This window comes from Python bivittatus, unplaced genomic scaffold (assembly GCF_059951505.1).
Source record: "Python bivittatus isolate LINGU-HERP-01145 unplaced genomic scaffold, Pbiv_v1 ctg000020_np1212, whole genome shotgun sequence".
Lineage (NCBI taxonomy): Eukaryota > Metazoa > Chordata > Lepidosauria > Squamata > Pythonidae > Python > Python bivittatus.
In genome coordinates, this window is record NW_028277030.1 from 57,090,212 (window position 1) to 57,103,857 (window position 13,646).

The following is a 13,646-nucleotide window of genomic DNA, read 5'->3' on the forward strand; positions in this document are numbered from 1 at the left end:
GAAACGATGGAAGCCAGATAAGAAGCCAGTTCTTAGCTGCACAAGTTTCTGGCAGCCATGGGGTTCCTTAAACTGAAGAGTAGCTACAACTGCCCAAGCTGTAGCAAGAAACAGGCCCGTTTTACGGCACGTACTTGGACATTTGTGCTTTATGTTCCATCAGCCTGCTAGTTTTTTAGCGCTATCAAACCCTTTGAAGGCTCTTTATTTCCATTGGCAAAGAAAGCTGCAGAGGTGCCTCCTTTCTAGTTTCTCCATCCAGCCCCTAGTAATAGAAGACATTTAGCTAGCCATCTCGGTCCTCTGTTTGTGGTAAATAAAGGCGCTTTAGCTGTTTGTCTCTCCGCCTCACCTTTTCACGCCCTCCCGCAAATCTCTTGCTGTCCTCCAGTCTCAATAAACCTTGTAACGCTGGGAAAAGCCACCTTCTTCCTTCGAATTAGGGACTCGCTTCCCTGGGTTGACTTGAAAGAAAGCCCCGTTGAACTCCGAGAGCACTTACTTCAAAGCAAACATTCCCAGGACTGGGCTGAGACCTGCGTCCCAAGCCTCAGAAGGAGGCGCCGGGATTCAGCGCGATTTGGCTTCCCGCCCGCTTTCCTGCGCGCTATTTAGTTGCGTGAAAGGCTGCGCCGGAGATGAAGCGAGGAGGGCGGGAGGAGGGGCGAGAGCTGAGCAAGGCGACCTCCAGCACCGAAATCACCGATGGGGAGCTGGCAGTTGAAGCTGGCAGAGGAATGCCACGGTAGAGAACTTGGAAAACCACCCCGGCATCTCCACGAATTAACGCGTGGATGTTCTCATGGCAGGAATGTGTCCTGCCCACTTAAAACAAAATGGGGCGCAAGGAAGAGAGGCTTACTTACACCTTTTCCCTCCCCTGCAACACACGCTTACGCACTAACCCGGGAGTAAATAGGCCCCTTGAGCTAGTCCGGAGGGCCTTTCACTGTTTGTTCAGACTGCCTGTCGCCAGGTTTAAACCAACAACGGACAACCTTGTGATTTCGTTTGTGAAAAAAAGCGTCCAGGGCAAATCAGAGCACGGCGGTGGGGGAGGGGGAGGGGGAGGGGGAGGGGTGGAAGAACCTGTCTCGACCTTGCAAACGTTGATCGGACTTGAGAAACAGGCATCGGGTATTTTCAAGGGGGGGGGGTCGAAACTGATATTCGTGTCTATTCCAATGGAGTACTGTATACGTGCTGTTATAAGTATATACACAACTATGCACTTTAAGGCAAGCGACCCCCAGCACATTTCTTCCGAATGCTATAACACATCAGCGGGAGTCCTAAGGAAGCGTTCCTCAAAGGGTCGGAGTCCGACGCATAAGGACGGGAAAAGCTTCCCTGGAAGTAACCCCGCTGGGCTGCCTTCGAGGTAAACCCGCCCAGGACGGGGCTGCCCGCGTTCCCGGGAGCGTCGGCCGTCCCAGAGACAGAGGCGTGTACTTTTTATTAAAGCCGCTCAATCTGACCTCTCCACCCCTTCGCTTGTGTGTTGCCCTGAGGATTTCTCTGATGAATTTGGAAGCCAAAAGACGCGTTGAGGGCTCTGGACGGTTTCTCGCCGTGTAATTTTTGTACGCGTCTATTAAGATGTCAGCCGCACTGTATTTAGGGCGATGGACTCCCAGGTAAAGTGTGGACGGGATTACAGTCCGGACGACTGTCGGCTCCCCCAAGAAGGGGGCCGGTTCAACAGCAATTTCTGGCCCAGCTTCATCCCTCCAGGCTTTGTTTTCCGCCTCTCCTCCTCCCCCCACTCCGGTGTTTCCTCTTCCCCGGCAAATTCTCGTTTCCCCTTCCAGTCTCTTCCCCCATTCTCCCGCCTACTGGAGAACAATCGTTGCCGAGGGAGGCTCGTTGAACGCTGAGCTTGCAAACTGACCTCTTATTTAGGAAGTCATTAATCACATCCCCTCCCCCGGGACGAGACGGCGGTGGAACCTGTGAAGCGCCATCCCGCTCTCTCCACCCCCCCCCCAACCCCCGCGCACTAGCCGCTTCCCTAAATGCTTTGAAACGCTTGACTGCCTCGCATTCTGAACCGAATTGAGATGCCACCGCGTTTCCGGTAGGCGTTCCATAATGGACGAGGTATAGACCTGAGAAAGACGACTTTGGCCCCGGAACGAGCTTCATCGACCGAGCCTACACAACGCAGGGCCAGAACACGTTCAGAATATTTATCTGCCAAGTGTGCAGCGCCTCCTTTGATGCTCGTTTATCGTTAAAACAGTTTCTGCGTTTTAGGAATGTAACGCTGTTATCAAAAGAAGTATGATATGAACAGATGATCATCTGCTGTGATTCATTCTCTGATGATGTTCCACAAAGAGCCAAGACTTTCTCATCTTCCTTTCACTTTCCCTTCCAGAAAACGCTTTTAAATCTGAGAGGGGACATTGCAATGTGGGTCACATGGAAGATGGCTATTACCTGATCACAACAGAGACCGGAACCCCAAATAATAGACCTACGTTTCAGGAAGGCAAATTCCGAATGAACGTTAGAGGGGGGGAAATCCCTAGTAATCAGTGCGGTGAAACCTCGACGAGGCAGAGGGCTCCCCTTCACAGGATGCATCGCTCACAGCCTCGTCAGCCGTTTGTGTGAGATGTTTTAATCTGGATTCCTGCACCGAGCAGGGGGTTGGACCTACTGGTCTCAGTGGATCATTTCCAACTCTGAGATGCTCCGGGAAAAGAGTGCGGTCCCAGATACACTTACATGGCAGTCAGATCCGTGAAGTTCAGATGGATTTACTTTGTGGGGTAAGCAAAGGCCTCTGCAGGCAAATTCTGTGCGTGGTCAATGGGAAGGAAGGCAGCTGACTTCCAGGTAAATGTGTACAGGAAGAAGCAAGACTGCGCCCCCTATTTCAACTCACCACCGGTTCCAACGGGACGCGACTAGCACGCTTACGCAAAGATTCTAAGCACCTCCAAGCCAGTCAGTTAAAATACAGAAATGATTCCAAGTTAATTAAAACAAAAGCACCGATTTCAATTTAGGTAAGTTCTATCTCCAGATTTGTGGATCGGCTTCGAAGCTCTTTCAGCAGCGCTTTCTACCTCCCGGGGTCGGACCGCCGTTACGAAACTGCGCGGAGCGAAGGGCAATTTCTTTGGCGTTTGCACGCGAGTCATCAAAAGCTTTCGCTCTGGAGATCGCGGTACACTGCCTGCTGGCTGGCTGGCTGACTGGCTGGCTGGCTAGCTGTGTTCCGACAAAGGCATTCCCCACCCTTGCGAGCGTCATACGGATCTACGTAAAGAAACGTGCCAACTCGTGGCATGGGGAGCGGATTTTCAAATTTCGTTGTTGATTCATAAATTATTCCAGCGTGTCAGGGCCGTTAGAGGTGCCGATTGGCTATTCCTTCTTTTGCCAACCCCCCCTCGGAAGACCCGAGGTGAAATTAGTAGTAAGAAGGCATGTAATTGAGCGAGTCACGTGCAACGGGGGCCCAGAATCCCAGCCAGAGCATGAACGGCGCTTGGCCGGGTGGGTGGGGGTGGGGGCGGGGGCAGTGCAAGTCAAGAGAGCAGGAACGAGACAGCCGAAGCGGGGATCGCTCAAAATCAAGATGTTAAGCTAATTCCTAAGATCACTTCCCCTAACCAGGAAGGGGGCACTTTCCGCCTCGCTACTTTGGAACAGAGGGCCAGTAGAGCAACATGGCCGAAGGTTATCCCCTTATTTTTCTGGGTTGCTTTTACTTTTAAAAATCGCCTTACTTTCTTCCCCTCTCCCACCCTCTGTTTAAAAAAGGAAAGTCCTTCAATTTGGAAAGTTCGTTTAAGGAAAAAACAACAACAGCAACAATGAAAAGGGAGATTCGAAGAGGGAGAATCCTATTGTGGCCGAGCTCTCCTCCGTGCTCTGCGCCGCCCACACCGATTCACCCAAGTTGAAAAGCGTTCAGAGGGACTATTGTTCCTGTGTGATTGAGCAAGCAGTTGCTGAAGGCAGGAAGGGAGGGAAACTTTTATACACCTGCCCCCCCCGCCCCACTCGACTCTGTTAGAGTCATTCCAGCGTGCAAGAAAGGGAGGGGGGTTTGCCGGAGGAAGAGCGCGAGAGAATGAGCGCAGTTGGAAAATAACACCCGGCGCTCGCTGCCGCTGGATGGGCTGTTCCAAGCGGTTGTGCAATCGCCTTCCCTCTCGGCTCGGTCGCCCCCTCCCCGCCTCTGCTCGCTCGCTCGCTCCCTCCCTCCCTCGCCAGCCAAGACTCATTCGCCTGCGAATTCCTCTGGGGAGGGATGGGATCGGTGCTCAACCAGCAGTACCCAAGTAAAGTATCGTTTTCTGGGGTGGTTTATGTGGCTGAAAGATGGAGTTAAAGGGCAGGATCGCACGTATGTACAGAACAACGTGGGGTGGGCTGGGCTGCTGTATGTGTGCGTGCATGTGTGTGCGTGTGGAGGGGAGTGTATGAAAAATATAGCCTGAGTCACAGCAGATGCTGCTTTCCCTCGGAGATGCCCTTCAGCATTGCTTTTTTTCGAAATGCAGTTTATTTCCTCCTTCCACGAGATCTGGCTGTGGGTGTGGGTGTGCTTTAAATGTTTTTGTGGGTCGGAAGGAAGGAAAAAGACTCGATTTCGTAACGATGAACGTGCGTGTATGTGCTTTCTGTCCTTTCTGTAGCAATCGCTCTTGTGCAGCCGCCAAGGAGATGTTAGTAGAATTTAATTCTCTCTGTGTGTGTGCGTGTGTGTGTGCGCGCGCGCGCGCGTGTATTTACGTAGTTTCTTGTTTTTTCCGCCATCCCTCTCCAAATCAGCGGGGGCGCGTAAAAGTGGAGATGAACCCGGGAAATTGCCGGAACAAGAAGAGGAAGAAGAGGAGGAGGAGGAGGAGGAGGAGGAATCCCAGGTTTTGCACGGAACAGGCCATTGCAAGTGGTTTAATGTGCGAATGGGATTCGGATTTATTTCCATGCTCAACCGCGAGGGAAGCCCTTTGGAGTCTCCGGTTGATGTCTTTGTACACCAAGTAAGCACTTTTTGTTACTTCAATTCCCATCTCGCCCCTTTTTCGCCAAAATTAACAAGTTCTGGTTCCGTTTAAGGTTACTTCTGTTTCGCATGATCTAAACATTTATTTTTTGCATAAATAGATATTATGCCTGTTCTGCTAGAAACTAATTTCAGATAGCAACACCAACAGTCCCACTGAAATCAGTGCATTAGGTTGCTTGGTCCAAATAAAAGTTAACAAGGTACCTTCCCAATACAAAATTATAGTATGAAGCCTTGCTTTCTTGCTTCCAGTGTGATTCTAAATTAATGTTGTAATCTATTAATCACCTGATAGATTACTCTTTACTAAAATAGGAGAAGAGAAAACCATGCACGAGCCCTGCAATTCTGTGCATATTAATATGAATGTAAGTCTTAAAAAAACTTAAATAATCTTAAATAGGAGAAGCTACTTAAAAAGAAAACATTAAATGCTGTTACTCTTTTGTGATAATATGATGGTGCATAAATAGTAATTGTCTTGGTCTGCTGTTTGGAAACTAATGCATCTCATATTGTAGAAAATGACATATCAAAACCTAATTTATGCTCAGGTATGTGAAATCCTGTGATAGGAAAAGATCTTCTATTGGGCAGCAAGGCTGCTCAGTCTTTAAGGCCTCAAAGTGTAGAAGTCCAGTTGTAAAAGGCAGTATTGTCATACATATTTGTGTATATATAAAGGCAAGATCCCTTCAGAATTTAAAGGTCCATTATGACTATAAAAACAGTAACAGTGAGAAACAGTTGATTCAGTTTATGCTTGGCTGCTACATAGGTGTGTCTTTCACTTTCTCTTCTGTCCTTCGATTATTTAAGTCCTAAAAATCAGACATTTAATTTTGAATTGTACTTACTTGTTATATATAAAAGACATACAAATTCCTGCACATATAGTTAAATTCCCATTTATTTTATTTTAAATCCTTCATTAGGTGTGTGCAGCCTTGGGTTTTGACTGGGTATATCTGCAAAACTTAAATAATGTTTATGCCTTCCATGTGAAAACATCTAAAGGCACCTTAAAAGTGTGGGGATCTCCTAGCAAACTGAGATACATTTTTTCTATGTTAGGTTTGCTTCCTCCCCCCCTCCCTTGGTTTCATCAAAATTTAAGATGGGGGGAAGTCTGTTGTGTGGGGTTTTTTTTTACTATTATTTGGGTATTGGGGATGGAAAGCATTTACAATAGAACAAGGCAATAAAAACCAACAACCTCAGATTTAAAAATACTTTCTGTAGCAATAATTTCACTGAATTCAGGAAATATTCTGGAATAACTGGTAAGAGAATTGCTGTTGCTGCTACTTAGAATATTTATTTTGCTTTTCCCACCCTCTCCATCTTGTAACAAAGTTAACATCGCTTTAACTAATTATAAGTATGGCATCTTGAAACAAAATTAATATTGGTTTAACTATCTATAAATATAGGGAATAATTGTGAAATAAAATACTTGATTTTTCATTTACATGCATGCGTTTATTTGATTTAATCTACAATCCATATACTGTTGCCAGTGCTGATTTCTAATGGCACCTAGCCCTTCCTGTTCTTTTTCCCTTCCCTTTTTAATTCCTATCATCATATTTTTATATATATGGAGGAGCTGAATGCATATGTGGAGTGATATTGTTGCTGAATATCAAACCCCCAAAAGCTGATAAAATAACATTTATTTAAAACACATCTGTAGTTTGATTACTCAGACATTCTCATGTTGTAAGGTACTGTGTATGTTGCTAGACTTTTGGTTTCTGGCTTCTGTGTTTATATGTTCACAGATTTTAAAAAGTTAAAACCAAAATGTTGGGGGTGGGATTGCAATGATAAGGTCTGGGGAACAAATCTTCTCAGTCTGTTCCATGCATATTTGTGTTGTTTTTGTCATTCTGAATATAGTAGTGTGGTTATTGCTAGGTTATGATAATTAAATGGAAGCTATGTAATTATATGTAAGACTTGGAAATCTATTTTTTTAAAAAAAACAGCTTTATTTCTATATTCCTTTCATCTCTAAGTCTCTGGGCAAGTACTACTTTTTAATCTAGGTCTAAGATAAATGTTGTACAAGTCATGATTAATCCCATTTTACAGATTTGGAAGATAGGTATGTTTTCTGTGCTTATGCATATTTGTCACTTCCTATTTTAAGCAACTCTTGACTTTTTAGGCAAAAGATAAAAGGGGTTTTATCATTCTAATCAGAATTCTTTACTGGAAGTAATTTGGAGATGCACACACACACACACACACACACACATGCAAAAAAGAGAGTGCTGCATATCAAATCATGGATTCTCAAATATTGTAGGTGCCTAGGTAAACTATCCAAATGATAGAATTTCTTACAATTCCTTAGGAAAAGAAGTGTATTTGAACCTCTTTATGTCAGATTCAAATTTACTGTTCTATCGACTAAGCTGTTGTAGCTAAGTATGAAGAGTAAAGAAAGTTAATAATTCTGTAAAAAACAAAATTGATCAGTGAGTTTATGACAAATGATTGTAAAATTCAGTAAGCAAGAACATATAATCTCTACAGAAGAAAACTGAAGTGTGTACTGGTGTTACTAGTATCTTTAGATATCTGAAGATAATTAGAAAAAAAAAAAAGCATGTTATGAATACTTCCTAATATGTATGCATTTGTAATGTGGCAAATGAGCATAATTAATTATTACTGTTATAACATTAAGTGAAAAGGTTTTTTTATGATAAATATGGGACAAATTTATTTTCACTGATAAGTTATAAAAATCTGGAAATATTCATGATTTTGTAGTAATCTGGGTGACTTTGAGATTTGGTTAAACTTTTTGCCTCATTGAGGCAAGAAGTATTTCTCCAGCATTTCCAGTAATGTTGATTAAATCTGATTTGTGAAAGAAGTTTTAATTATTTTGTAGTCAGTTCTTGCTTGCCCAGAGTTTAACTGGGCTGCAAAAGTACAGCTGAAATGAAAGGGTTGTATTGAGTTATATTCTTTTCTTCAGCAATTTAGGCTGATTCCACTTCCATCTACTGCACAAATGGGTCACAAATGATAGTGGAAAAAGGGGCCCTAGAAAGGGGGGAAGAAGAGCACAAGGAAAGGGGGAAGCCACAAGCAGCTTGTAGGCATCTCTAGGAGTAAAGGAAGACCATCATCTATCTAGATGGAGACTGAAACTCTGTGAGCAAGAAAATTTGCCCCTTGTCTGCCTAGGTCACTATTTGAGGCCCCTTCTTCTGAAACAGACTAATAGCTATCCTTGGCTGCTGCTTGTTGCAATCATCTTGGCATCCCTGCCTGACTCCCTGTTTTTCCATCTGATATATTACTGGTTGTGGGGTTCTGGCTGTCCTATGCCAGCAGGTTGCATTCCGTGTTGTGTTGTCACCAAATGGGCAACACCAAGGGTTAAGGCTCCACAGTGCAGTGTGCATAGCATAGCGCCTTTTTACTGGCGAGCTGCTTCTATGGCTGTTTTTACTGGAGCCTAATGTTGAGGAATGTCTGAGTTGAGCAGGACAGGAAATGGCTCAAGAGCAAGTATTACTGGAAGGACAAATTTGGGGGTGGGGGGGAGCTTTCAATCTGGCCGTTGCAGGAAAATTAAGGCAGGCTGCTGGTTGGCCTCCTTTCCTTTTGGTCTAAAGCAGTGTTTCTCAACCTTGGCAATTTTATGATGTGTGGACTTCAACTCCCAAAAGGAGAGATTCTGAACTTTGGCTGGGGAATTCTGGGAGTTGAAGTCCACACATCTTAAAAGTTGCCAAGGTTGAGAAACACTGACCTAAAGTCTAACTAAGGAAGTCACATTCCTATGGAAGTTGGCCATCTAGGTTATAGATATCTCTTTTGAATGCCAAGCCAATTGCTGGTGAGACATCTATCATCCAGCATTTAATGCTGAATGGAAACTCCAACCTGGTATGTATAATGGAGACTTAATTGAAGGTAGAGGGAGCAGTTCATCTCACTCAGTTCTCCACAGTGTTCTGTGATGTTAGCAGGCTAGATTTGGAGAGCAAGGTTTGGAATCTGGGAGCAAATTATTGTTGGTTTGTAAGAATTCCATCTTGTTAACAAGAAGCTCTCTCAAATATTCTACCAATTCTGAGTATATATCATTGTTGGAACAGTTATTCTGCTGGTATCTGTTATTATATCAGCTATCCTGCTGCATAATACTTAGAACTACTTTGAGCAATGTTAGAGGTGACATTAGGTTGCAGTCTGTATAATCCTTTGAAGGTGGTGCTTTGCAATGTGCAAGAGAGCATGAGATGCCCCTGTATTTAACTTATTAAAGCAGCTGCATCTTTTTCTAGACTTGTACACAATGAAATGGCTATGTATGCACAAGCATGTGGAGATATCCAGGAGCAGCCTCTATTTGGAAATATTTTAATAATTCAAAAAGAGGTGCTTCATACATCTACCATGTGTCCTGAAACATCTGTTTTGAAAGATTTGCACAGCCCTGATAGGTTGTCCTAGGCTTCTTGGTCTGGAGGATTTCAATGTCCACATCAATATTGCTCAGTAGGAGTCATTTAGAAATTCTTGCTCACCTACCAACTGTAGACATGTCCCAATTCATATCTGCCCCCTTGCTTTGGGCAGGGAATACTTTAGACTTGATGTCAGTCAACAAGTCAATCAGAACAGCCTCAATTTGGACTTAAGTATTGGGGTAGCATATGATCATGCAACGTGATCCCACCAATTATTTTAGCTTTTTCCTGCTTGGGGATCTTGAGGTTGTAGATGAACTGTCTGGCAAGATGCCCCCTCCCCCCATTACCAAATTGGCCAGGGTACAGCTGACCCTGTAAAAAGGGGAAGAGGATGGAGGTTTCCTTGTGGAAAGTGAATGCCCCTTCCTGTTTAAATGAGGCAGTTAGAAATCTGTTATTTAAAAAAAAAAAATCTTGATTTGGGAATTGATTGACTGGTCTCAGGTCTACCAAGAAGAGGGTGGCCTCAAGACATATCTAGAAGAACCTGATAATCTGGATTTATTTCAGTATGCTTCTGGCTGGGTTTGAGTCCCCTTTGTAAATGATCTCTGCCTGAAAATGGATGGAGAGAAATGGATATTAGTTCACATAAACTTTATAGTGGTTTTCATTAGCATTGCATATGATTTACTGCTAATGATTTAATGCAATGATTCCAGTCCTTTATGTTGGATATATTCAGAAGATACTGCTATGGAACTACTGTTTACATATGGCATGTTGATCTATGATATCTCATAGAGTTATGCCTTGTCCCCTTGATAGACATCTGTATGTAACCTCTGAAAATGTTGAAGTGAGTTGCCATTGATATGCTGATGTGGGTCAACTTAGTTTGTCGCCTTCCAGCTCCAGAAAACAGTTGACATAATTTGATTCCTCCCTAAGTTCAGTTATGGGTTACACAAGAGTGAACAAACTGCAATTAAATCCAGATAAGACAAAAGTGCTGTTGGTCAGCCAATCTTAGGAATTTGAGTGCAGTTTTTTCAGGAATCATGTATATGGATTGGGCTTGGATTTTCTATTTTTTTCTTTCTTTCCCAATTTAAACCTTTAATGTTAAGACTTTCTTGGTCTTACTTTTCATAAGTTCTTCAACTGAGCAGCTCAGCTGGAGAGGACCCAGGAGGTCAAACGGTTGAAAGTTGTCATTCCAGCTGGTTTAAGTAGAAATCAATTTGACTGCTATTTATTTTAGATATTTTAATATGAATGTATAAACTGCTTCAGTGAAAGTGATACTTAAGCAGTGTAGAAGGGAAGTGTGGGAGGATTCAGTTTTCCGAATCTGGAGTGATATCATCAAGCTTACTTATTGCCAAGCATTAAATACTGGAAGCCAACAATTGGTGTTAATTTTCCGATTTGGGCAACTTAGGAATATACATATATAGCACCTTTGGTTGGATGGACTGTATTAGGATCTAAATACAACAGAACTCTAGTATCTCTGGAAATAATTATGTCAGTTAGAAAGCTATGGAATGGAATGTCTAATAAAAAATTTTGACCCTTTTTCCCATGCCAAATTGACTTTATGGGGAAACACAACTTTAAAAATGGGGGAAAAGATGGTGATATGGAAAAACTGGATGGAAGTGGACTTTGGACCAATTGTTAGATGATGAAGATGAATTTTTAACATATGCTGTGTTAAGAGATAAATATCATCTATCAGATGTAACCCAGTGGCAATATTTACAGTTACAATATTTGTTAACGACATCGTTTGTACCAGCATTTTCAGCTTCTGAGACACCTGAAATACTAGAACAACTTTTTAAATCCTTTAAAACTAAAAAACCTACTAGTAGTTTTTATAGATGCTTGTTATCAATAAATCAGTTTGATATGCAGATGCTAAGATGAGTAGAATAAAGAATTAGTTCCTATATTGCCTAGACAATGGGAGAGTGTCTTAACTTCTATAGCAAGAGTGTCAACAGACCTTAAACTATGAGTTATACAATAAAAAATAATATTTAGAATTTGTTGGACTCCACTACACTGTATAGAAAAGGACTAAGACAACATTTTGTTGGAGATGTAATAAGGACAATGCTTTTTTAAAACACATGTTTTTACAATGTCCTATACTTACTAAGTTTTGGGAGAAAGTAGTAGACCATATAAATGTGACTGTGCAACAAAAGCTAAAATTTTCAGAGGATAATATTCTCTTGAATTACATATCTAATACATGGAATTTGACAACTGGACAACATAAATGGATTCTCCATGGATTCTTATTATGGCTAAAAGACTGATATTGCAGCACTGGAAAGATAAATGTATGGCTCCATTCACTCAATGGATTGAAGACCTGATTATACTTGCCAGCCATGAACAGATTGCCTATAGATGTAGACTTTGTATGAACAAGTATAATGAAATATGGGACTCATTTGTACAAAATACAGTAGGTTTTAAAAAAGCACAATATTATATAAGTGTATTAGAAATAAATATATACTTGCATAATGTTTGCATTAGATAACTATATATATAGAATTATAACTTTACTGCTGTAACAACATATACTTTATATTTTATATTTTATTTTTTTCTGGTTTTTTCACTTATTTTTTAAGCACTTGTTATGCACTTTTTTTTGACAATGTATGTATCTTGGTGCTTTATACCTTTTTGTTTTTCTCTTTTTCTGTTATTATTTTAAAAGCTATAATAAATAAATAGCAGCATAGAAAAACAACAGCCACACCCAGTGCAACAGTAACAATAAAATACAATATTAGAAACAAAAGAAATACAAAATATAATTATGGTTAAAAGTATCAATTAATATAACGTTCCTGGAACCAAGAGTTCTATAGTATATTTTAGAATAATTTCAGTTATTCCAAATAACTGGTGAGAAACAGAAAATAGAAATAAGTTGTATTTCATGTTTCGCATTCTTTCTGAAGTAACACACGAAGAGGAACTTGTGGAAGGAACTTACATCTACAGTTTGTGGTGATTTTCTCCAATTTCCTTTTTAAATAATAGACTGGAAGTGAGGCAAGAGATAGAATACAATTTATCTGAGCTTCTTCTTTCCCAACTGTCTGTACTAGGTAAATTTTCCCAGGATCATTTCAAACATAAATTCAACCTCAATATTAATGATCAAAATCCTAATTTATTTCCTCTTAATATCAGGAAGATAGCTACCCAAGACTCCTAAAATTGGCTACCACTATATATATAGGTCCGCGCCAGATGTTGGGGAACCAGATTAATCTGACAATAAGTGTGCTACTGGAACAAACCAGACATGGACAAGACAAGAGAACCTGAAATTGATGGAACGCTACTACGACAGTAGACCTAATGAGAGGGGATATATGAAACGTATGAGGGAACTATGGATGGACAGAAGACTTACATCCACATTAACTGAGAAACAACTAGTTACCTAATGCTTCAACACAGTGAAGAGGAAGCTGCTCTCACAACTTAACCAACTACATATTACATCCTGGACTCAAGAAGACCTGGAAGAACAACTGGATGTGCGGCCAACACCTGAAGCTGGAATGTTACTGCCACTCCCTCCGTTACACAGCTCAGCAGCTGATATGAGACACCAGATCATGGTTAAACTAGCTACAGTCAACCCTTGAGACTGATTACCAAGGCTCAATAGAGAGGTACCATCAGATAGTATGCTAGAAGATGCCAATAGAGCCCTCATGACAATCCCTACTACCACCATAACTCAAATCAATGAACTGGCATACGCTACAGCCGCTGTAATCCTGGAGATGCTGGGCTACACAATCAGAAAGAGCAGCAGTACACATTCACAGAATCTGTGAATGCCTGGCACTATACAAAGTCAACAGGACACTAAAGACCTTTCTCAGGAACTCAGTGGGACTGTGGAAGACAACACTGGAAGTCAACTCAGGACAGCTTTCACAAGTGGCCATCAAGTGTGGCATATACCAAGGTGATATACTGTCCCCGCTGCTGTTCTGCATAGGCTTGAACCCTCTCAGCCAGATAATTACTAGGATTGGATACGGATACAAATTCAAGAGTGGAACTACCATCAGCTACCTCCTCTACAGGGATGACATCAAGCTGTATGCTAAGAG

At 42.0% G+C, this 13,646-nt stretch overlaps 1 protein-coding gene across 1 annotated transcript in view; it reads left to right on the forward strand.

The window, feature by feature from the left end:
• The first annotated feature begins 4,230 nt into the window (after positions 1 to 4,230).
• LIN28B (lin-28 RNA binding posttranscriptional regulator B) overlaps positions 4,231 to 13,646 on the forward strand; it is a 76,783-nt gene continuing 67,367 nt past the window's right edge. Inside the window, exons 1-2 of the mRNA XM_088138860.1 lie at positions 4,231 to 4,301; positions 4,795 to 5,006. Of these exons, the coding sequence (XP_087994986.1) occupies positions 4,271 to 4,301; positions 4,795 to 5,006 (243 nt within the window). The 5' untranslated portion in view covers positions 4,231 to 4,270. The remainder of the gene's footprint in view (positions 4,302 to 4,794; positions 5,007 to 13,646) is intronic.